This window comes from Bubalus kerabau, chromosome 16 (assembly GCF_029407905.1).
Source record: "Bubalus kerabau isolate K-KA32 ecotype Philippines breed swamp buffalo chromosome 16, PCC_UOA_SB_1v2, whole genome shotgun sequence".
NCBI lineage: Eukaryota > Metazoa > Chordata > Mammalia > Artiodactyla > Bovidae > Bubalus > Bubalus kerabau.
In genome coordinates this window covers 55,834,115-55,859,521 of record NC_073639.1, presented here as the reverse complement: position 1 = coordinate 55,859,521, position 25,407 = coordinate 55,834,115, and the positions used below count along the sequence as shown (strand labels likewise).

At 44.2% G+C, this 25,407-nt stretch overlaps 2 protein-coding genes across 11 annotated transcripts in view; one reads left to right on the top strand and one right to left on the bottom strand.

The window, feature by feature from the left end:
- The window catches only part of CCDC92 (coiled-coil domain containing 92), a 37,249-nt gene extending 29,691 nt beyond the window's left edge, over positions 1–7,558 (bottom strand). Inside the window, exon 1 of one of the 2 annotated variants that reach the window (XM_055550811.1) lies at positions 7,117–7,558. The gene's annotated coding sequence lies outside the window, so the exon portion shown is untranslated. Of the gene's footprint in view, positions 1–6,491; positions 6,875–7,116 lie in introns of those variants that run through there. The other variant, XM_055550812.1, reaches the window with a different exon arrangement.
- Positions 7,451–25,407, top strand: part of LOC129630309 (uncharacterized) — a 213,439-nt gene continuing 195,482 nt past the window's right edge. For 3 of the 9 annotated variants that reach the window (XM_055550818.1, XM_055550817.1, XM_055550813.1), the window contains exons 1-3: positions 7,451–7,579; positions 8,601–8,737; positions 23,979–24,066. In XM_055550818.1, the coding sequence (XP_055406793.1) occupies positions 7,481–7,579; positions 8,601–8,737; positions 23,979–24,066 (324 nt within the window). In that variant the 5' untranslated portion in view covers positions 7,451–7,480. The other 6 variants (XR_008703635.1, XR_008703634.1, XR_008703632.1 and 3 more) reach the window with 6 other exon arrangements.

Below are 25,407 nucleotides of genomic sequence, written 5' to 3'. Positions count from 1 at the left end.
TAGAAACGTTCTCCCTTAGATGAATAACATGGTCAAGGCTGTCTTTGGCCAGGCATCCTTTATGGACTGACCAGTCCCTCAGTCCCTCCTTTGTTCTTGTTTTCTGGCTTCACTGGGTTTTTGTTGTGGACAGCGGGCTTAGTTGCCCTGCGGCATGAGGGATCTTAGTTCCCCGACCAGGGATCAACCTGAGTCCCCTGCATTGGAAGGCGGATTCTTAACCACTGGACCACCAGGGAAGTCCCTGACCGGTCCCTTCTGGCAGCTCTTCATCATGCTGTACTTGCCCCCGATCTCGTAACCCGTGGTGCAAGGGCCTTTGGAAGCTGTCAGGGGCCCCTGTAACTAGTCATTTTGGCCTTCCCCAGGCAGCACCTTGGCAGCTCCTAAGGATTTTTCTCATCTTGCTCCTGTGCCCCTGGCCTTGTACATGTACATGTAAAGGGCTGCAGGGGGTAATTCAGCAGGAGTGGTATGTTCCAATTTCAGCAGTTCAACAGCACTGTATGAGCTACATTATGTGTCATGCTCACATGGGCAGGAGGGCAGGGGCAGGTAGAGCAAGAGAGTGGCTTAGCTCTCTCCCCTTTAGAGGGGTGGGATTTGTAAATATATTCAAATTTGTCTGATTCAAACAAGGAACATGATTTTCATGTCACCACTTAGTAATTTCACCAGATGTAGAGGGTACCCATGTACAAAGGGCTGACACAATGACCATCAAAAAGACTTCTAAAATATTTTATTTCTGGATTTAGCACTTTAAATGTGTCTATACTTATAACAGGAGTCTATGATTTACAGGTTGGATTGTAAATAAAGCTGTAAGGCCCTTCACATTCACTGTATCATTCAGAATCAGAAGAGGCAGTTAACTGTCACAATGGAATTGTAGGGGAAAAAAAAAGGAAACCTGGCAGGCTTTTTCAGAACTGGACGGAAGCAGCCAGGTGCCCTACTTACAGACTGTGAACAGGAGAGCTTTAACAGACAAAAAACTGGGACCTTTGTCTAAAAAACTCAGTAGGCTTATAAGACTTCTTTTTTCTAAGATTTTCCTCTTTTAATGTGGACCATTTTTTAAAATCTTTATTGAATTTCTTACAATATTGCTTCTGTTTTGCATTTTGGTTTTTTGCCCTGAGGCACGTGGGATCTTAGCTTCCTGACCAGGGATAGAACCAGCAGCCCCTGCATTGGAAGGCAAAGTCTTAACCACTGGACCACCAGCAAAGTCCCTTATGAGACTTCTAAAGGTAGAATTTTAATGTGCTAGATGAAGTTGTGCTCTGTCACTGGGCAGTCCTGATAAAGGGCATCGAAGCATTTCATTCAGGCTAAGAAGCCTGGGTGATGAGGTTCACTTTAGGGCTCAACAGTTTGCACTGCTGAACAGTTCAACCTTCCCACAAGGATTTATACTCCTGTGGGCCACTAATACTCATGTACCAAGGCCTCACAGCATCTCTGGTGCAAAGAAACTGGCCCCAGCTGCTTAACAACTCCTAACTTCACTTGGTTTTCCTTTGAGGTTCAGAGATGGATAATCTGCTTCCCACTTGAGTTTCAGACTCAAGATGAAAAGCCACCCAGGAAGGTCCTACGGGCCTCTGGGCCTACATGGGAAGGCCCTCTACTGTGCCCATAGCCTGCTGGCGGGTAGAAGTCAAGGCGCCGTTGGTTCCAGACTTAGTCAATGAGCATCAAACTGCTGAGTTCCATTCTACAACTGAACGAGGCACAAGCACACCGCTGAACACACAGCATGTGCAACCTGTCTTCTGGAAGGTCTCACCTTTGGCCATATTTATTCCAATTTAAATTCTACCCCCCAACCCTGCCACCCCCACAAAAACCCCATGTCTTTGGCCTCAGACAGTAATGTTGCACTTTGCTCATCTCTGAACCACAAACTCACTATACTGAGAAATCACTTTCTGCTGAAAACTGACTCCAGCACTTTCTTGATGGAAACGAATTCCTCACTTGAAACCCGTCACACAATTCAGAGGCCGCGAAGGATGACGTATCTTTTTCCCCTGTCATCAGAGACTATGTCCTACCTGCCCCCACCAGCCCTGCCCCCATCCAGTGCAATAGGACATGTCAGCCAGCAAGCATCTCAGTGGCTGAAAGCTGCTGCTCTGTTCCCCAGGGATTTTCTAGTCTGCTCGCCATGATTCAACCAAAAGATAAAGATCACTCACTATCGAAGACAAGGACTGACCCCTCCTTGAAAAGGACAGGCTCTGCCTAATAACTTCTGCTATATTCCCAGAACAGAAAATTTAAAAAATAGCAAAGCCCTTCTTCATCTTGCTCATCAATGTGCAAGACAGATATTTCTAAAAACTGGATCTATTTCCATGTGCCACAGCCACTCAGGGAGACGTGACACCAGTGTCCTTTACCTGAGTTGATGCTTGTGATAGTTGGAGAAACGGGCTCCTTCAATGTCTGGAGTGTGGCAGGAACCTCATCACATACACTCATCATTGTAAGAGAAATTACATTGGAAACCATTAGAAAACTATGGCGGCCTCTGGATGATTAAGCCATGATAGGAATGGGCCTGTACCTTGGGGAGCCAGTGTTGTGTTTCACAGTGAGGTTACACTAGAGTTGGCCCTTTCAGAGTGCGGGGCCACTCATTTCCAGGTGGACTATGTGACTTTAAGAAAATCAGTACTGTAATAACCCTGGGAATTATTAATATGTGGCAGCAATGTCACATACGAAATGCCTCAGATGGACTTTCCTGGTGGTCCAGTGGCCAAGACTCCCAATGCAGGGGGCCCAGGTTTGATCTCCGGTCGGGGAACCTAGATCCCACGTGCAGAAACTAAGATGCAGTGCAGCTAAACAAATAAAAAAGAAATGCCTCATAAATCCTCTTACCTATGTAGTAAACAACAAGGGTTCAGCCTGCATTTAGAAACAGGGTGGGAAGGAACTCTGAAGAGCAAAGGGTCATGGATCTTACATGGGTCTAACTGTTAACATCTTAAGTGTTGTCAAAGAGGAAACAAAGAGAAAGATTGTAGCAGCAGAATATTGTATGCCTAGAATTCCATTATTAAAAGCATTCTTCTATTTCCTTTTCTTTATTGTAGCTTTTAGCATCTCAGGCTTGTTCTTGTGTGTTAGTTGATGGAATTGCACTGCTCACTCCCGAGAATCAGCTAGTAGGAAGGATCTCGAAAAGAGGACAACACTTTTTCCCTCTTCCCTTACAGGCCCAGAGGAGTAGAGAATTCTTGCTTCAAACGGTTATTTCTGATAAAGTGGTATACAGGGATAATCATAAAAGTATTAATTTGTCTGCTCCCCAGTGTGGAAACTCGTGTAAAAACAAACTCTGGTTTTCTGATTAACAAAGGGGTCTTTTAAGACATCTGTGAGATGCCTTCAGAGATTATGGCGAGGATCTGTAAAATGTAACCTTTCACCTACAAAAAGGCTGCTTTCTAACTGGTTGCCTTACTTGATAATTTGTTGTCCTGATCATAATATTTAAAACAGCATCTGCAATTTTTTTTTCTCCTCAAGGAATAAATCAATACTCGTAAGGTGTCCTTATTTGATTTTTCGGTTGGCCAGAAGAACTTGGTATTCTCTTTTCCTTTCATACATAAAGTATAAATAAACAGTGCATGTCTGGTTCAAGCAAATTTTTAAAATCTTTATGTTATTTAAATAGTCACACCCAAATCCAGCTGGTGGATAACAGGCACAAAAGCATGGGACAAACTCATCTGCTAAAGAACAAAAGAGAGGAACTGTTTTTCTAAAGGTTTTTTTAAAAAATTAATTACACGTATACATTAATTCAGAGCTGTTTTTTCCCCCTCTAACTTCTTCCTAAATTGAAGAGCTCAAAATCTGGTCTAACTCAATTGGCCTCATTATCATCATGTTCCACTTAAATCCTTGTGCAGACAGTATTTATTGGGTTCTCTACTGTCCACAGGAAGCTCTAGCTCTGCTCCTGGTCCACAGACAGAGTCCTAACCCCACTGATCCACTTAATACATGTACTGTGATTGACAGTGAATAGCCTCATCTTTGTTGTAACGGACAGAGCATCGTCCTAATCATCGACAAATTATCATTCCTAGGTTTGGGCTTAGTACAAAGCGGACACATCTTTTCCTTCTTCAAACACAAACTCCAAGTTGCCTCATTTTTTTGGACTGCTGTGGTTCTGCTTCTCAGCTGTGTTTTACCTGCCAGCATGTATGGGCCAAACATATGGAAAAAAGTCCAGTGCAACTTAACTGTCAGTGGATATGACTGAACTTCTGGCTGTGAAATTTGAGTCATGTTTGAGTAATGAAGTAAACAAACCAAAATGCAGCACAAGCACAAGAGTCAGCCCTTAACCAGTATCTTTCAAAAAATAATTTCAGCTAAGAAAAAAAAAATCTATTCACCTTCACAACCTGCTGACTCTTGAAAGAATGACTGACATCATTCCATTAAAAAAAAAAAAAAAAAAACCTCTCCTGCTTGTCTTCCTAGAAAAGGGTAATTTTCCTCTTGATTAAATGTTTATTATAGAAAATAAAAGCCAAGAGAAAAAATCATGCATAATTAAGAAGAGTCTTTTAAAAAGACACGGGATGTGAGAGTGCTTTATTACCTATAAAGTCCCACACAAATGCAAAGAAAGTAGGCTTAGAATCATCTCTGGTATCAGGTAGGCCTCTGCCCTGGTAACAATCTTCCGAGGAGGGTGTTGTTATACCCAAACTGCAGAAGTCAGAGTAAGAAACAAAAAGACACCACGATGCCCTCCAATCAGACTGCCACTGCAGTCCCTCAGCCCCACTCAGAAGACCTCTCTCAGGCCAATGGGGGTACCTCCTAGCAGCCATTCCTGCCCAGCAGGAGACCAGATTATTCAGAAACTCTGCAGGGAAAGAGCAGTCCTTTCTTGCCACTGGACGTTCTAATCATAAGCAACTTGTGCTTTTTATGTCAAAGTGAAGTCTGTCTTTCTGCAAGTACTACTTGCCTTCGTTGGAACTCATGGAAATACTCTAGAATACACAAAATCCCTCTGCTGCTGACAGACCTTGAATATCTGAAGACAAATAGGACATGTTCACTCCTCTGCCCAACGTTTCTGCTGGTTTAAACATCAAAGCTGGAGATGTGAAAATTGGTGTCATTAAGCTAGCACCTACCTAACTAGTCTGGAATGGTTAATCTGAGTCAAACATTTATTGCACACTTGGTGAGTGAAGCATATAAAGGCACCTGGTTTCTGCCCTTTAAGGATACCCAATCTAGTAGATAGAATTAATCTCGGTTAACAAATACAGTGTGTCCACTATGTCTTAAGGACTTTTTATGGCTGACCTTGTTCCAGATAAAAGAAAAAAAGGCTTCTTCTTTTCTTGCCATATGAGAAAATGATAAATAAATATAAAAATAAGTATGTCTTAAAAGTCTTGACGCTGTTAACATCAGTATTGCCGCAAATGCACTGTCAATTAAGTAATGATGCTAAAATGAATTTATCCAATGAATGACAGATGAAAGTTATGCACCCACAAGAATGATTTTCTGCCATAAATAAAAGGATTCATTTGTTTTTGAAAAGAATCAACAATAAAAATATCTAATTGCCAAGAAACTTGTTTGTTAGACTGTTATATCTACAAATGCTACAGTAAAAATCTCATATACACAAATTACTGTCCAGTACTTTAGATATTAAGTATACCTAAACTAAATTTACTAATTACATCATGATGCAGAGGAATAATAAAAACTATTTTATCTTAAGGTATTCCAGTAGTGTCTATGCACATGTAAACATATGTATAAAGACACACACATATAAATTTACCACAAACCTTAAAACCTTCTCCCAAAATATATTTCATATAAAATGAACATTTAGCCAAAAGAAATAAATTCAAAACATCTTTGGAGGTAAAAGTCACTTTAAATGTTAGCATTATTTTCCTTGCAATTCAATGGCAAGACAATGCAGGGGAATTCTTGCTTGTGCAAAACAAAACCCATTTAATAAAACAATAATAAGTCTCCTGAAATACATTTCAGACTTAAGTCTTAAAACGGCAATTCTAGCATTAACACTCTTACAGGTAGGTTTCTGGAAATGGGTAATACATTACGGTAGGACAGTCGGGCGGCTTGTATTTTGTTATTAAGACTGATTGCTGCAACTTAAATAACGCGATCATACTTCCTCTTAAGACCACTTCATTTCATTATAGAAATAGATCATACTGCCTAATACCAAAGCTTCTAATTAATACAGGTCAGCGTGAAAACACGTAAGTTAGATAAACTAGAGTAACTCGCTGTAGTAGACGGCGGCTCTGTAGCCGAGCCTGGAGCCCTGCTGCATATTTGCATTCCGCTCAGTTTCATGAATCACAAACAAATCGTTATTTAGGGTAAACTAAAGCTCACACCAAAGCTTCAGAAAAGGGCTGTAAAGATAGAGTACTTACGTAAAGGGTTATCAGGACAGGAGACAATGCAACTTATCTGGGAGGGTCTCTAATGTCCACGGGGTGGTAAAACGCATTTGAAAAGGCGATGTGGATTCGGATGGCCGCCTCCCCACGGCATCCCAGACAAAGCAGGGCCAGGCCCTCGGGCTCTCCTAGTGCACCTGCAATGCGGATCCCTCACCCTACAATCCCACCCCGGGGCTGGCAGGAGCGGCTCCTGGGCCGCCCTCTCCTCCCCCTTCGGATTGGCTTGGGTGCGCAGTGGGTTCGCACCCCAGCCTGGACTGTAGCCCTGGCAAGGGCAACCCCCTCCCTATAACGGGCTGGAAGACCCTGCAAGCAGCTGGCGCGGAATCACCGAGCCTCACTTTTGCCCTCCTTTCCACCTATTTGTTCCTCACCCCCCGCCTCATCCCCCCGAGATGTCTCCGTAAGGGGACACCCTTCCCCACCCCGTGAGTCTGAAGGACCCCTCCCCTTGCAGTGAGGGCTTGAAAAATTATCTAAATGAGTTCCCGCTGCGACAGGTGCCGCCGCCCCCCGCCGGCACCCGCAGAGCCTCCCTGCAGGTACCGCCAGGTGAGTGGGGCTGGACTCGATCACACCTCGGGCCCCGCCTCACCTGCGGGCGCAGCCGTCGCGGTCCTTCAGGCGGCTCCCCCCCTCGGCGCGATCCTTGGGGCGGGAGGCTGCGGGGGCCGGCGGCCCATGGGCGGGGCGGCGGGCGGGGCTGGCTCCTGGCTCCGGCCCTGCCCTGGCCCGGCCGCCGAGGGAGGTCAGTGGGCACCGCCCGCCGAGCGCATCTCGCCGGCTCCCACCCGAGCGCTCGCCGCGGTGCACGCTGGGAGCGGGGGGCCGGGGCGGCGAGAAGGCCTGGCCGCGCTGACCCGGCGGGCGGCCGAGGCGCCGGCGCGGAGACGGCGGTGGGTCTGTGTTTGCGAGGAGGGGCGGGGGAGGCCGATCGATACTCACTTCGCGGGGACGGGATGACGCCCCGCCCCCACTCTCCCGCAGCTGTGCGGGGCTGGGGAACCGACCAAGGGGAAGGGAGGGTCTGGTCGGTGGGACGCAGGCGCACAGCTCAGGTGCGGCCGCACTGCGGTTGCCCAGGGTAACGCGGGCCCGGGTGGGGTGGGGGGGGAGGAGGAGGAGCGAGGCGGGCGAGCGGGAGCGCGCGCGCTGGGCGGTGAGGGTTGGGGGGGTACCCGTGACAGGCCTGACACTGGGGAGGGGGGAGGGCGCGCGCGGGCAGCCGACGGGGGCGGGCGCAGAGCCGGGGTGGGGGGGAAGGGGCGAGGGCCGGGCGGCGCGCATGCGTGCGGCCCCCGCTCCCCCGGGGCTCGCCGGCCTCGTGCGTGCGCACGCGCGCTGTCCCCCGGAGGCGTCTGGGTGTGCGGAGCGCGCGCGCGCGGCTCGGAGGCGCACCTGTGAGGTGTCCCTTGAGGAGAGGGAGGGTGGGTGCGCGGAGTCCGCGGCCTGGGGCGCTTCAACCCCTCACTTGGAGTGAGTTCTGGGGTGGCCAGGCTGTAGTGTCTTTATTTCTTTTCGGGATCAAGGCGGGGGCGAGCGGGGGTGGCCAGGGAGCGGGTACTGGGTCGGAAGGAGGATGAGTGGATTAAAGAAAAGAAAAACAACCTATCACTTAGGATGGGCCTGGAGCCGGGGTGAGCGCCCGGGCATCGGGTAGGAAAGGTCAGAGTGGCTCCGCGCAGCCTGGCGGCCCGGCGGCCACCCGGGCCGGCCCGGGGGAGGGCAGCCTGACTTTGGGCCTCGGTGAGCCGGCGTGGGCCCGCAGTGCCCGGGAGCGGGGGTCACAGATGGCGGCCAGGGCGCGCGGCGGCGGAGGGGCAGCGACCGGGGCGAGGCCGGGCGGAGGCCCCAAGGGAGCCAGACTCCCGAGCCGGGCTCCATTGTTGTTGGAGCCGAGGGAAGGGGGAGCAAAACAGCTTTAGAAACCCGTGAAGCCGCGCCTTGGAGCCTTTCCAGGCGGGTCCCCGGAGAGGCGGTAATGGCCGCGCCGTGGGATCAAGGGAACCGGGCTGTGCCGCGGAGAAGCCTGGCTGCATGGTGTGATGTTGTGTGTTTTTTGTTTTTTGTTTTTTTAAGAGCGCCTCGCGTCCCAGCAGAGCCAGCGGAGCATCCTACTCAGGTGATGAGGAACCCTCCGGGCACCCAGCGCAGATCGCTGCTGCCGCTGGACGCCTCCATTGTTTGACCATAACAAGGGCCGGATTCTCACCCAGGTAAACTGGATGGCAGCGCAGTCGAGCTCCCTCTAACCTCCCACATCCAAAGGAATCCTCTTCTCCTCTTTCAGGACTTTACTCCAGTTTTCTTCCTGGGCCCTGCTTCTGATTAACTCAGTATATCCACTTCCCAGGCATTTCCCTCTCTGGCTTAATCTTCCCGCATCTCTCTGCCCAGTCACCTCTCATTTCTCTCAAAACTCAGCCCCTTTGTGAAACCTTCCTTGCCCAACTCTAACAACTAAATCTCTCCCGGAGGAGCCTGTTCCGGACTCTCCTAGTTGATAGTTTATTGGTTGTCTTATTGCAACAAAGGAGACTAGATATTTAAAAAAAATTCTAAGCTATTGCCTTTTGTTTTAAAGAAAAGTTTTGTGATGTTTATTGTTTTAAGAGAATCGAACTGTTTTTGTTGCTATGTATTTTTTTTAAAGCGGGGGTTCCTCCTCCTTTTATAGATGCACAGTTTTTTAGACCCAGAAAAATGACCTTGTTCACCCCACAGATTGGTTTAAATCTTAAGAATTACTTTTAAATCAGCAAAGTAAAGCCTTTTCTTTGTAAAAACTAAAACATCACAGAGATGGCTAATGTCTTTGACTACAAGACTTCTGTTCCCAGAGATAACAACTGTGTATAACCTTCTAGATCTTTAAAAATGTTTTTACGCCAGTGTGTACTTGTATTATCTTCGACTGTTTTAACAAGTATGAGTGCACTCTAGCTTTCCGTTTTTAGCATAGGATGCATTCAATCATTTTGCAGAACTGCTGCATCATGTTCCATAGTTTGAGGACACCATAGTGTATTTAAGCCATTTCCTGAATTGATGGCAATTTATGATTTAACTGTACATTTAAAATAGTTTTTTTTTGTTGTTCTCTACTGAAGTTTTAGTGAAGGGAGCACAAATCTACACTTATTACAGAAACTGTTTATGATGGACGTTCTCTTTGGTTCAGAAATGTACATGTGGTAAATTTCTTGTAATTGTGACCCTGTTTTAATTGTGACTCCTGTTTTAAAGTCCTGTGACCTTGAGGAAGACATTTAATCACTCTAAGCCTGAGTTTTCTTTTCTAGATGTAGTGATAATATCTGCTCTATTTACTCTACCAAGTTCAGTGATATCATGTGTGTGAAAGTCTTTGTAGAGTATAAAGTAGTATATAATGTTGATTTTGTGATCTGAAGGGATTTTTAAATTGCACTACAATTTTTATTTCTTTCTTTGGCCAGGTATGTATATTATAAAATACTACAGATAGCCAACTTTGAATGCTGTTTAGTTTCTGATTTTGTCATATTTTTATCAAGTACTCTTGAGACTTCTGAAAGAGTATTTTACAAAGCATATTTTTCATAGTGCTTTACATGCTTTGAAAAATAAGGCATAAAAATTAGTTGACTGTGAATAAAGCATCAGCAAATTGAACACTACATAAAATACTCATAATATATAAACAGAACTTCCTAGTGATGTAAATTTGTTTGTGTTTTTCTGTAGCAGCAACAGATTTAGGTTAGTTTTTATGTCCTTTGAGTAGAATGGATTCTTACTGAATTTGCCAGCAGTATCAGAGTTGTAACAGTTTACATACATATTCAGTAATGTGATGGTTATCATATTAAGATGTAAAAGGCACAATTAAGAGGTATGTAGGTATTTTTTTTCTTTTATTCAAATGTATACGAATGTTTCTAGCATGGCCACCAAAATCAGCTTTTCTCTGTTCTGTTCTAGTTTACGTTATGTGGGCAGAAGGGATCAGAAATTAAACAATCACGCAGCTGCTCATATAATCACAAACCGGTGTCTGCTATGAAAGTGAGGTAGCACTGGCGATGAGAAAGTATTAAAAAGGGGACCAAATTTTAGATTGCAGAGAGAGGACTCAGGAAAGACTTTTTTTGCAAAAATAAGCTTTGAGCTGAGATCTGAAGGGTGAGTAGGCGTCAGTGTAGAATGAGATGGGGGATAATTTTCCAGGCAGGGAAACGGCATGTGGGAAGGCCCAGAATGGGGAAAGCTTTGCCCATTCCGGGAACTGAAAGAATGACTTATGGGTACATTATGGTGGGTGAGGGGCAAGTGTGGCTAGGCAGGGGACCAAATCATGTAGGGTCTTGTAGGGCAGGTTAAGGATGTTTTATTTTATCCCGAGTGAAATGGGAAACCATTACAAGGGTTGGGTTTTAAACAGGGGAATGACTTAATCAGATTTGTATTTTTAAACAACCACTCCAGCTGCCCTACCTGCAGAATGTGGGAGTGGGGAGTGAAAGTGGGGAAGACCAGGTAGGTGATGTCAGAGGTCTGTCAAGAAGAGAGATGGTCTTTCCCTTCTACTTCACATTGACTTCAAATTACCAGCTAAACTAAGGTCAAAATAGATATTTGTCTGTAAAAATAAATAATTTTTTATTTTCAAAAAGTAGGCATAAAGATGCACTTTTTTATGCAAAACACATATGTTACACTAATTATTCATACTATGCTTAACAGAATAGGATCAGAGAGAGTAAAAATTTGGGATATTTAACATATTTTTGGTAAGTTTTGTCAAAGCAGGAATACATGAAATAAGAGTGAGGTGAGGTTCTAAAAATGAAAAGAAGGGAAATATTGTAAATGCTATTCGCCAGAAAAAAAAGAATAACAGAAAAAAAATACTAGACAAAAAATTGAGAAAGCAACTGGGCACACAGTGACTATATAATATTTATAGCTTTCTGAATACTAATAATAACTTTTTCAGAAACTAAAATGGAAAAACAAAAAAGCAGGCTCTGATCACAATGCAACAAAAACCATGAAACAGGTAAACACAGCTTCATCAAGATAAGTGTGACTGACCTGCCTGAAAGAGACCAAACAATACCTTGAAAGATAAGAAAGAATGTCTTAAACTGAAGGATAGGCCATATCCCTGGATGTGATGTTTAAATGCTATAGAGATCCCCCTTTTCAGGTGAACTGGACAGAATAGTGAGTAATGAGCTAGAACAAGGTCTATCTAATTGTTTAAACATATTGTAGAGCCAGTTGTATTTAAACAGTGTCACACTAGCTTCAGAGTATCTGGACAGGTCACTGGAACCTATTCAGCACCCCAAAGATGAAAGTGTATGGAAGTGTAATAAGTGACAAACCATCACGAATGCCCTCCAAATCGGAGAAGATATGGAAGTAAATATTAAACATCTGGGCTGGACTTTGCTGATGGCCCAGTGGTTAAGACTTTATCTTCTAATGTAGGAGGTATGGGTTTGATCCCTGGTCAAGGATCCCACATGCCTCAGGGCCAAAAACATAAAACAGAAGCAGTACTGTAACAAATTCAATGAAGACTTTTAAAATAATGCCCACATTAAAAAAACCTTTAAAAAAAATAGGTGAACATCTGGAAAAAGGAGTTCTGCATGCTGAGGTGAACAGAGAACAGGTGTAGTGATCAGACAGACTTGAACTGGAATTTAAGGAAAATGATACCACCATACAGGTGTTGAGAGAGAAAGAGGTACAGGTCCTGGCACCCACGAGACATTCAAATCTGTTATTAGTTAAAATCTGTATTGGACTACATAAACATTTAAAATTTCTTTAAGAAGAAAGGAAAAAGGAAATCCTAGGATCAAAAGCCAAACCACAAAGTAGAAAAATAGTAGTGACAAATATAAGTGTAGAGTTAATATCTAACATGTAAAGAACTCACACAAATCAATGAGAAAATGAAAATCCACACACATGGTTGCAGGATGTGGCTCGATAGTTTAATGGATATAGATGTAATTTGACATTTAGAAAGATGTGTAATCTCACTAATAATCAAGTAATTTGTAATTATTCCTGTAGAAAAGTAAGACTGTATTCTCAATAGCAACAAAACCAGAAGACATTTAAGAGTAACACACAAACGTACAAAAGCTCTATGAAAAAATTAGAAACCTTTACCTGAAGAATTTAAAAGCTAACCCAAATAAGTGGGCAGACATTACATGCTTTGGAAAGGGACAGCATCTTTGTAAAGCTTGCAGTACTCAACAAATTAAACTGTTACTTCAATGTAATTCCAGTTGAAATCCCAGTGAGACTTACTTTTGGACACTTGATAAATTGCTTCTAAAATTTGTCCAGAGGACTAAATGTCGAGGCTTGAGTGGCCAAGAAATTTTTCAAGTGGAAAATACTGATGAAGGATTTGCTATGCCAGATATCAAAACATACTGTAATGGTACAGTTATGTAAATGGTGAGTACAGGAATAGAGAGGTTGGTACATGGAACAAAGTAGAGTCCAGTAACCCATTTATATAGAGAGGAATTTATTATATAATAAAGTTGGTATTTTGAGTTGGATACATTGGATATAATCTTGGATACATTGTAGAGGGATAAATGACTATTTGGAAAGAAATATTCTACTTCTCCTTATTCAAAATGACTTATTTGAATTAAAGAATGAGCTTAAAGACAAAAACACCTGTAAAAGTATAAGAAGAAAATATAAGAGAATTTATTATGTTGGAAAATAAGTTTCTAGGGTAAGCAGTTTATTAATAGCTAAGACTAAGGCCCCAAATCTAAAGAAGAGACTGATAAGTTTGAATATCATCAAAGCTGATATTTCTGTGTGATGTAAAAACATAAGTTGACAGACTGGGGGTAAAGTTCTGGTAACATATACAAACAAAAAAAAAAATAATAAAAAGCCACTTCCCTGGTGGCTCAGATGGTTAAGTGTCTGCCTACAATGTGGGAGACCTGGGTTCGATCCCTAGGTCAGGAAGATCTCCTGGAGAAGGAAATAGCAACCCACTCTAGTACTCTTGCCTGGAAAATTCCAGGTCAGAGACAGAGGAGCCTGGTAGGCTGCAGTCCATGGGGTCGCCAAGAGTCAAACATGACTGAGCGACTTCACAAACAAACAAAGGATAATAGAATTGACATAGTTAAGAAATGAATGGAGGATGTGAATAGTTCTCATTTAATAGTTCTCATAGAGAAATGAAAGTGTCAAAGCGATGACAGGAAATTCAGCCTCACTGGTGATTAGGGAAATGGAAATTAAAACGGTGAGATTTTGTAGAGGAGGGAATGGCTCTCAGGCAAATTAAAATGCTCTCCAAGTATGTAGAGGAAAAGCTACCTGATACGGTCTTTGTTGTTCAGCTGGTAAGTTTTGTCTGACTCTTTGTGACCCCGTGGACTGCAGCACGCCAGGCTTCCCTGTCCTTCACCATCTCCCAGAGTTTGCTCAAGCTCATGTCTACTGAGTCGGTGATGCCATCCAACCATCTCATCCTCTTTCGCCCCCTTCTCCTTCCCTCAGTCTTTCCCAACATCAGGGTCTTTTCCAATGAGTTGGCTCTTCACATCAGGTGGCCCAAAGTATTAGAGCTTCAGCATCAGTCCTTCCAGTGAATATTCAGGGTTGCTTTCCTTTAGAATTGACTGAAATTAGTTTGCCCTTTCCCCATGACAATTTGGTTAAACCTATCAAAATTTTAAAAACACCCATATGCTTTCATCCAGCGGATACACTTCAGGGAATTGGGGATATTCTAATAAGAGGATACAGGTTAAAGTTAGTATGAATGAAGTCTGTCACAGTTTCACTTATAAAGAGGAAAAGCTGAAGATGAATGCAGAAAAAGTTTGTTGCCTCCACACTATGGAATGTTAGGTAGCTTTTAAAAAGAAAGGCAGATTTGTATGTATTGATACAGCCTGGATGGATATCTAGAATATATTTTTGAGCAAGTTTAGTTCCATTTTTTGTAAGATAGAAAACAAAATAATGTGTGTGGTTGTGTGTGTGTGTTCTGAATGAAAATAGAGATAGATCTAGAAAAATATGTGGAAAATGTATTGTGATTACTTCTTCTGAGGGGAGGAGAAAAGGGGAGATTGAATTTTTATTTATGGGATTGATTTTATATTTATTTTACATGCTTTTGGATTGTTGTAGGTTTTAAACAGTATTTACTTCTGTAAGGAAGATATTACAATTTCTCAGTTAACAAAGGCCCAAATTTAGACAGAAAGTTTTAAGACCTAGTACCTGGGTGTAGCAAAAATGTCACACACTTATATTACATAGGCTATATGTATCAAGAACCTTAAAAGTTATCATATTCATTGATGTAGCAACCACCTAGAAACCATCAAAGGAATATTTTTAAGTACAGAGAGGCTTTATGTGTAAAAGATACATATTATAGAATTATTTTTAAGGGTGCATTTGCAGGCTGGTTAAGTTATCCACTGGGTAATATATTATTGGCTATTAAAATATTTATGAAGAAAACATATTGAAGTGCTTGTGACAGTGTTAAGTGAAGAAAAAGGATATGAAATTGCATACGTTATATGATTAAAACTTTTATTAAACAGAAGTCCCAAAAGCCCTCCACAAAAACCTGTGATGGTAAAATGTCTGGAGGAAATTAAATGAAAATCTTAAAAATTGTGGACTTTGGGTAGTAGGATGTTGGAACATTTAAGTTTTTTACTTTTTTATTTTCCAGGATTATATGTCATTGAATCTATAATTTGTTATTTCATTTATAATGGAGCATTTACTTTTTAAAAGTGCATCATATCTAGGACATTTGTTAGCTGCATAGTTAATAGATGTGTACACTTTAAAAAATACTTCTGTCATATATTAAAGTATTCTCTAAAGTGAATGTTTTCTGAGTGATATATTTGTTGCTCCCAGCTTTTGGAGGGAAGTTTTCTTCTTAGCAATATGCAGAGTACAAGTAGTTCTCATTTCTCATAACTGTAGAATAAATGCAGAAACTTAAATGTGGGCCCTGGGATTTCCTAGTTTGACTCTTGTTAACTCTTTGTGTTTCTAACACACACATCGGGTTGTAAAGCACGCTGCCTTTTACCGACTCAGGGTGAGTAGGACTTAGCCTGGGAACCAGGGGCAGAAGCATGGGGAGCCTGATTATTATTCAGGGCCTGCAAGTGACTCAGCAGAGTGGAGCTCAAGGTATCTCAGGCCATGCGGTGTGGGAGAACTGATGGGGTTATGCCAAGGGTAGGTAAATTTGCTCCCTTGCCAAGTGTTCATGGACCTGCAGGATTCTGTGGATGTGGCGTAGCGTGGGGCGTAGTGGAGGACAAAGCCGAAGAAGTGTGATAGTGGAGATGAGGTTGAGGACTTGGAAGGGCTCTGGGAGCACAAAAGAAGGGGTCATGCAGAATCCAGAGGTGAGGGTAAGCTTTCTAGAGAGAGTGATGTCTGGTGGTGAGACTGAAGGTAAATGGAGGGAATAGCAAGTGTGATGGGTCAGAGGTAAAAGGAACGTGGTCGGGGGATGGGGGTAGTGGTTGAGGCCTAGGAGCAGACTAGATCTGGGGAGCCTGAAGAAGTTTGGTTTGGTTGGAACTAGAATTGGAGTGAGCAATGGTGAGAGATGAACCAGGAGAAGTAAATAGTAGCTCACACTGATCAGAGTTTAAAAGCCATATGAATAAATTTGAAAACTACACTGAGAATTAATGGAACCCATTGAAAAGCTTTAAGCAGGATAATGAACATCCCATTTTGCATTTTAGAAAGATTACATGACAGTGGATAATGGATTAGAGGAAGTCAGGCATGGAGGCTTTGTAGTGTCCTGGGGGAAGACAGTGGCCTGAATGACAGCTGAGCGTAGGTTAGGTGGGTGGATAAATTCAGGAGCAACTGGGAAGATAGACTTTGTGAGCAGGAGGAGGGTTGATGGTAACCAGGTTCTGGCTTAGGCCATTGAGTGACCAGTGGACCGATTTACTACAGCTGAGAACAGAGTTGACTTTGGTGAGGAGATGACAGACTGAGTTTTGGATGTGCTGACAGAACAGGGCTGTAGAGAAGCTACATGTCACTTGTAGGTTCTTCCTGAGAGAATTTGCAAAGATTGATTTTATGCTGCAAATACATACTTTGCTCTATGAATGAGTGCTCTGTATAAATCCATTATTAAAAACAGTGTTTCTGTGGTAACTATTTTTTGGAATATAATTACACATCTATGTATTGTTTAAGTTTGGGGAGTATCTGTCTAACTTAGACTGGACTGTTGATGTCTTCCATATGGAGTTATTGGAGTTATTTAAGACTGCATGACTCTGACTTTGAGTAATACTGTGATTGCCTTTTGCTTTAGACTCTCTCTGAGCAGGTGATGGTGCTGTAGTCAGTTATCTTGTTGAGAGTTATGGCTGAATAATTGGAGTGATTTCTACTGATGTTTCCATACTGGTCCGTTCCACACAGAGGTAGGCCAGGACACAGAGTGGTGCCAAGTCTGTATCCATCTGCAAGTGCTCACCTGGCCACTGGAAGTTGTCCTAGTCCATGTAGACTGGTGGGACAAAATATCACAGACCAGGTGACTCCAGCAGCAGACATTTACTTCTCATGGTTATGGAGGCTGGGAAATCCAAGATCAAGGAGCTGGTAGATTTAGTGTTTGATGAGGTCCTGCCTGGTAGCTCAGCTGGTAAAGAATCTGCCTACAATCCAGGGGACCCTGGTTCAATCCCTTGGTTGGGAAGATCTGCTGGAGAAGGGATAGGCTACCCACTCCAGTATTCTTGGGCTTCCCTGGTGGCTCAGCTGGTAAAGAACCTGCCTGCAATGTGGGAGACCTGGGTTCAATCTCTGGGTTGGGAAGATTCCCTGGAGAAGGGAAAGGCTACCCACTCCAGTATTCTTGGGCTTCCCTGGTGGCTCAGCTGGTAAAGAATCTGCCTGCAGTGTGGGAGCCTGGGTTCAATCTCTGGGTTGGGAAGATCCCCTGGAGAAGGGAAAGGCTACCCACTCCAGTATTCTGGCCTGGAGAATTCCATGGACCATATAGTCCATGGGGTTGCAAAGAGCTGGACATGACTGAGTGACTTTCATATTTATTTTGTGAGGTCCTGCCTCCTGGTTCATAGATGCCATCTTCTTGACATGTCTTCACATGGCAGAGGGCCGAGGGAGCTCTTGGGGTCTCTTTTATAAGGACACGCATCCCATCGTGAGGGCTCCACCCTCATGAGCTAATCACCTCCTAAGCGCCCCACCTCCTAGCACCATTGCAGTGGGGTTGAGGTTTCAGTATCTGAAGTTTGAGGGGACACAGACATTCAGGCTCGCACAGAAGTATAGCTAGAGGTTGGAGAGTCAGTCACAGTGTCCTCCCCTCACGGCTGGCATGGCAGCTGTGTCTGGGTGACAGTGTGTGGACCAGAGTGAGGTGAAGCTCAGAGCAGAGCTGGGGGGTGGTCCATCTAGGAAGCGGTAGGGGAGACGGGGCCTGTGGAAGAACTCATCAGAGAGGAGGAGGATGTCTTCACCAGACAGCATTTGGTTAAAAGAAAGAAACGTGTCTGAAGTGGCCTGAGTGCAGGGGGATCTCTGAGGAGGCTGCCATGGCGCCCCACGCATATCTTGGCTGAGGCCTCTAGCGTCTGCAGCGTCACAGGAGCCGGTGCAGCTCTCTCTGCCTGTGTCTCTCCCGAGTCACTGTCCCTCTCAGTTCACTCTGTAGACCCAGGCTTTCCACCTCCCAGTTCTGAACTCTCAGGGACAAGCATCTGATTGGGTCAGCTCAGCTGACCGGGTTCCTGTTGCAGAGCCCACAGGGGCAGATTCTCCAGGTGGTGAAGGCAGGTAGGGGTCTCGGGGTAGGGCGGTGCCCTGGCAGCTGAGGAGAAAGTTCCCAGAACTGGCAGGAACAGTAGGTTCTAATGGCTCAGAGATGTGATAAAGGGATAAAGAGTCAACCTAGATTTGGCAAATCAAAGTCATTTAGCCTAGATGTAAAGAATTACCACAGCTAACCCACAGCTATGGTAGATACTCATGCTATGGAAGAGGTTGGAAGAAGGGAAATTTTTAAAAAATTAAATTAACTTTGGAGTTGTATCAGCAGAATTCCAAGTTTAATTTGAAAAAGCAGTAATTTCTGTTGCTGACATTAAAGCATTTCTACAGCTTTACTCTAACTCGAGAATATGCAGTGTCTCTTGTGTCACCTGATATAAGAAATTCAATAAAGCTGTTCTAGAGCACATTTATTTTTTATAACCTGCAAGTTGATAAAATAGTCATAGCTTATTTCCACAGCTTATTTTGCATTGCCTTCCACAGTAGTGTGCCAAATCTTGTGAGGAAGCTCTTGTTCCAGCTAGAGCAGTCCTCTGTCCCAAAGGTTATAAATTCTGCCTGTTTAGGTAAATGATAAAATCAATTCATAAAAAAAAAATCTGAACCCTCTTTCCTCAGAGTAAACCCCATTATGTCCCTCTGGCTTTCAAAATTATTTTTAGATGTGCATTTCAAACGTGTAGGATTAAGCTTGATAGGATTTAAGAATGTTTCAGTGATTCAAAGTACTGGGCATCAGCCAGCAAACACAAGTCAGGTTTTTAGTTAACCAATATTCAGTAACTTATCACTGTATCTCTCTATCATGATAGAATTAGGACCTTGTGATAAGCCCCCAGACTCACAATTACGATCGGGGATCCTGCAGAAAGCCGGCTGTACCAGTCTTCACGGTGCTTAGTAACTAGTTAGAGGCAGTAATCAACTGTGAAATTCGCTGCAGGTTCTAATGCCTTAGCCTAAATATCCATGAAGATTTATGAGCAAGTGTTTGAGTGCCCTCTGGAGGCCTTGCTGCTACTGCTGCTGCTAAGTCGCTTCAGTCGTGTCTGACTCTCTGCGACCCCATAGACAGCAGCCCACGAGGCTCGCCCATCCCTGGGATTCTCCAGGCAAGAACACTGGAGTGGGTTGCCATTTCCTTCTCCAATGCATGAAAGTAAAAAGTGAAAGTGAAGTCGCTGAGTCTTGTCCGACTCTTAGCGACCCCATGGACTGCAGCCCACCAGGCTCCTCCGTCCACGGGATTCTCCAGCAAGAGTATTGGAGTGGGGTGCCATTGCCTTCTCCACCTGGAGGCCTTATGAACAGTTAAAACACAGATTCCTACAAAAGGTTTTCTTTAACAGCTAGAATTAAGAACTAGTGGACTAGATAGATAGTTGAACTGGTCCGGGTGTGAGTAGGGAGCAGAGGAGAGCCAGGATGGAACCCACAGGAGCACTAGTACTTGGGGAGGGGGAGGAGTCTCCAAGTGGACTGAGGATACCAGTGGATGGAGTGAGAGTGAAGTCATAGAAGGGAGTGTCCAGCATGAGAAAGAAGGTGCCAAGAGGAACTTCAGCGGTGTAGTGGTGGGTCGAGGAATGAATGGGAAATGAAAGGATAGAAATCAGGAGAATAAGTCTCTAAGAAGCCTGGATGGGGAAATGGAGAAAATATATGGCAGCTAGAGACGGCTAAACCCACTCCAGTATTCTTGCCTGGAGAATCCCAGGGACGGCGGGGCCTGGTGGGCTGCCGTCTCTGGGGTCGCACAGAGTCGGACATGACTGAAGCGACTTAGCAGCAGCAGCAGCAGAGATGGCTAAGTGTTGGTTTTCCTTAAGGTAGAAGGGAGTTTGCATGGGTTTAAATGCCGAGAGTAGAAAATAAGCAGAGATCAGATGCAGTGGAAGGATGTGTGTGGGGGAGGGGGGGGCAGGGGAAGTTGACTTCAAAGTTCCTGGCTTAGAAGAGTTGTTGGGGAAGATGTTGCCTTTTACAGGATCTTGGAAGATGGTGAATTAGTGATTTTCATTTCACTGTGTGATGATAGGGAAAGATTCCTGCTATGAGAGAATGTGGAATTGTCATTATGGAAATGGTTCTCATTCAAGCCAGGAGGTTGAGCTTAAAAAAAAAAAGATGGAGTGAGGACCCTTTAGCAGATACTCATTTAGAAAGAAGGACTAAAAGAAGAGGTGAAGGCCTGAGGAGAGGTGAGAAAGTGCAGGGGACTGGGGATCGAGGAGATGCGTGTAAATTAGAGTCAGAGTAAAAAGTGAACAAGGCTCTTGGGCTCTGAAGGGGAGGGGAACTGTTTGGTTTGGTTTTGTTTGGCTGGACACCACGCAGGTTTCTGGGATCTTAGTTCCCCAACTAGGGATGGAACCTGGGTCCTCGACAGTGAAAGCACCGAGTCCGAACCACTGGCCCGCCAGGGAGTTGTAGGGAACAGTTTTGCAGAGGAAGCATTGTGTGGGTGGGATGTACCGGGGCAGCGTTGGTGTGTGGGGCAGGACCAGGAGGTGTAGAGTGTGCGGGGAGGTGGGCAGAGACAATAAGGAGGGGGAAGTGGCCACAGCTGGAACAGACGGAGAGCTTGTCTGTGCTCACCCAGTAAGAGCCCAAATAAGCAGACTGCAGAAAGAGAATTATATTTGTCTTTGTGCTTTTCAGGTGTAAGATTTAAATCTTGTGTAACTTCTGTGGTCCCTTCTGTTTTTCTCAAAGTGAAAGTGTTAGTTGCTCAGTCATCTCGGATTCTTCGCGACCCCATGGACTGTAGCCCTCCAGGCTCCTCTGTCCATGGGGTTTTCCAGGCAAGAATACTGGAGTGTGTTGTAGTTTTCTTCTCCAAGGGATCTTCCCAAGCGGGATCGAACCTGGTTCTCCTGCATTGCAGGCAGATTTTTTTTTTTTTCTTACTGTCTGAGCTACCAGGGAAGCCCAGTGAAAGGGGGAATCTGGCCAAATGGAAGAGAATGTTCAGATCTGTTCCTGACATTTGAGGGGACTCTTGTATAAGAAGAGAGTACCTGTGATCAATTTTTGATTTATTATTCTGACAGATGGCCTTTAAATGTACATGATCATTTGCAACCTGAACAACATTATTTCCCTTCTTTTTGGTAAAACTGATAGGACAGCTACTAGAAGTTGTTTCCTTTTTGTAAAATATTTCATTAAGAAAAAATAATAGACTCCTAACTCAGAAGTGCTAAAATTACAGTCTTTTTAAATTTGGAAAGTGAGGGTTGATTTCTAACTTCAGACTGCTCAGTTTTGAATAGTAAGGCATAATATTTAACGTGTAAGCTTCTATAAAGGGTATGGTGGGCGGGCTCCAGCTTACGCCCAAGCATGTTTGGTTCCCCAGGACTGGTTTGCAGGCCTCTGAAGGCCTCAGCACTTTCGTCTTTGGCAACCTTTAGCATGTCACATGTCAAACAAAAACATGTACCCATGTTCCATGCAAAAGTAGCTTATACAGAACTGAGAGTTAAGCTTCATTTGACTAGTTGTAGGCATTAAACATTTATTAACTTTGATTTTACTACTTTCTTTTCATATTTTACATCCAATAACTATTTTTTCAGGTCTCAAAACATTTTCATGGGCCATTAAGATGCTCATAAGCTTTGGGGCCTGTAGGGAATGAGACACCCCTCTTCTACTGAGATGTTGAGGCACGTCTGGCTGGGGTGGACTTGCCAGAAATCTGTTTGTAGGAGGCACTGTTACCTCCTGGGAAAACTCCATTCTCAAGGGAGCTGAAGTAACTGCTTTAGTTAGTGCTCTTTTTTTGTTACAAAGAGCAGAGATCCATTCCATTTTAGGAAACGGGATATGACATTAAGGATGCACTTGGACCAGAAAGCTGTTGTTCTCTAAGGCAGCTCAGAGAAGCAGTCTTTCCCATCGACAGTGGGGTCTCAGGGCTGCTCTCTTCCTCTGTGTCTTTTTCCTCTTGCTGCCGTCTGACTTATCCCTTTCCCTTAGCCTGTCAGTCTGTTTTTTACTTTACTTAGAGTTTCTACTCCCTCATGACTTTGGTTTGCTGTGATTGCACATGGCCACTCCAGCTCCTTTGTATATCCTAACCTTTCAGCTTCATCTCTCATGGCTCATCACCTGGTTCTCAGTATTGTTTAGATTCCTGAGGGAGAGACTGGGAATGTGACTTTGTTGCAGCTTTTACTGTTATTCCAGGCCACAGCAGAGGTTGCTGTTAAGCTCATGGGTCAGGTGTCTGCACCTGCCCTCAGAAGCCGTGGTGACGTGAGATGGAGCAGTCATGTGGTCCATGGCAGCTGGACCTACCCTTAAAGCTGAGGCAGTTTCCGTTAGTAGGATTTTCAGGCCAGCAGGCACCATGATCGGCACATATAGTTCAGCAAGGAAGAAAAAACCTGGCCCCCTGTCAAAACCATTTGAAGTCTCTATCCTTTAAAGTACATCCTATTAACAGCCTTCATTCCGAGGCAACGCTTTGTTCCTATAGAGAAACTGAAATCCCTAAATATATTGAAAGCATTTTCATTTTCCCCTTTTCTCCCCATTTTATTCAGTCTCAGATATTGCAGGGTCACTCAGGGCGACCTGTACGATTCCATTTCTTGTGTTACTGATTTCTGCTGAAATGGCTGTTAGCAGAGTTGGGATAACTCGAGCCTCATGGCATTCACATGTTTCCTTCCTCTCAAAGTTCTGGGGAGCTATACAGACACAGCAACTTAGCACCAGCCCCAGAGTCTCCAAATGAAGTGTCCCATCTGAATGTCGCCTGGCAGCAGTGATACCTGACTTCCTCAGGATGCCATCAAACTTGCCAAGGAAAAGCGATTTCCCCAAACTTTAAAGTAGATCTTGGAATCTATACCCAAAGTACTCTTAGCACTTCTAGAATATAGCAGAGGGGGAGGGAGCAGATGGAATAAATAAGATAATGATAATGATAGCTAACCGTGGTTCAGCCCTTAACATTTTCTAGGCCCTATTTTAGATACTTGTCATACATTAACTTATTCAACCCTCAAACTACCTTATAATGGTCCCTTACAAGGTCAGGTGCTTTTCTTATCCTCATTAGCCCCATCCTTAACCTCTGACGTGAAGGCTGCACAGCCAGCATGTGGTCAAACCAAGATAGGAACCGGCTCAACCCGCCTTCAGTCCCTACTTCTTCAGCACCCTCTCACCTGGAAAATAAGTGAGAAAAACAGTATTGATTCACATACTGATTAAGACTCTTGAGGATTCCAGCCAATCCCAGTCAGTTATTTGGTCTCTAATAGGAACCTAGAACTCAGTGTGGATAAATTCCTAACAAGATGCTATTTATGATACTAGGATTCTTGTGTCTTGAAGTGAAGTTGTATAGACATGCCTGGCTTTTCCTTTATAGAGTTTCTCGGATTTTTTCATCCTCTGGCCCTGCAGGCCTTGAATTTCACATTTTAGAATGAGTCCTGGTTATAAGAGGGTCAGCTGGGACCTCATATTTAGAATACCCAGTTCTTTGAAAAGCTTGGTGATCCTCAGTCGTCCCTGATACACGCCTTTTCCTTTTCTCTCCGCATGTCTCTGACCCTGCAGGATCCTGAGGCTCTTGTTGCCCTTCAGCCACTGTGGGCCCTGCCTTTTCCTCTGGAATGTCTTGGGGGTTTTGACTTCTGTCACTGTGGTAAGTGTTCCCCTTTTTTCAACCATTTTTGTAGATGGAGAATCACCCTCAACTATTTCTAAAGACTATCCAAAATGTCTTTGGAGTTCTTTCTAAGCATGTTCCCTTTCGGGCTCAATGAGGAAGCAACTTTCCCTGACTCATGGTTTTTCTTACACTCTTGCCTGGATCTGGCTTTGACTTCTGTAGACCTTAGGCACCCTTGCTTAACTCTGAAGTCAGCAGAAGCATCCTTGTCCCATCTGGTGTTCCTTTTTGTACCTCTGGACTCTAATTTTCTCGATTTCATGTGAGCCATTAGTTATTAAAGCTTTCCTTTGCCTGCTCCACTTCCCTCTGCTGTCTGGAAGGCCTCTGGATCAGAAACCTGGTTTCTGGGCTGATGGTCTCCTGGTTGTCTTTCCCATTGTCCCTGTCTTCATTGAGATACCACAACGTGCTTTTGAGCTGAGTTTGTTACTCTGTGTGTTTCTGGTGTTTTCTTGTTGAAGCTGAACATCAGCTTTCTTATTAAATATGAGTTCCTGAAAGTCTTCTTACCCTGGGCAGGATGTTACTTCAGTCTCTGTGCAGACATAATTCTGAGAGCATCACATTTCCAGCATAAGCATTTTTTCCTTCATTTTCATTTGAACCTGTGGATTTGTGATCATTTTTAAATAATTTTTTTTCATTCTTCAGCTCAACTCAAGAAGACAACATGTATTTTACATAGGACAAGTATTTGTTCCTCTTCATTTGGTCATTGTTGAAATCCAAAATATTCCAGTTGAACCCATAGTCTGAATTGCTGTGGTTCACATTCGTAAGAAAACTTTATGTCCTTGACACGCACAGCTGGGCAGCAGAAGGAAGGAGAACCCTGTCTTGGTAGTTGTTGGCCTGGGGCATGTGGCTTCTTGTCTTTCCCCTTCACTGTCAGAGACTGAATTCTCAGCTCTAGGCCACTCCCAGCCCTGACTTCACTTCCCAGCCACATGAGGAGCACTGACTGGGTGAGGTAAAGGAGTTTCAGTGGCCTCTGTCCTAGTGGGTGTAGTTACTATACCTGGCGAGAAGGTTAAGCCCAGGGGGAGGTGTAGTGTCTTTCTCTTCTTGACTGCACGGCCTGGGTGGGAAGGCGGAGGCTGCTCCTGACCAGCTCACTCCCCTCCCTTTCTCTGGGCACTGGATTGATCTCCAGCCCCGGTCCTGTTTGGAAGCCTGGGCAAGTCTGCCTGGGCACAGCGGCAAAGGATTTTTCTTTCTACGCTGTCCCTGTCTCCTTTCTCTCTGATGCTGACTTGGGTGTCCCCAGCCAGCCTTCTTCATTGTGAGTGATCAGACCAGAGATACAGGCCT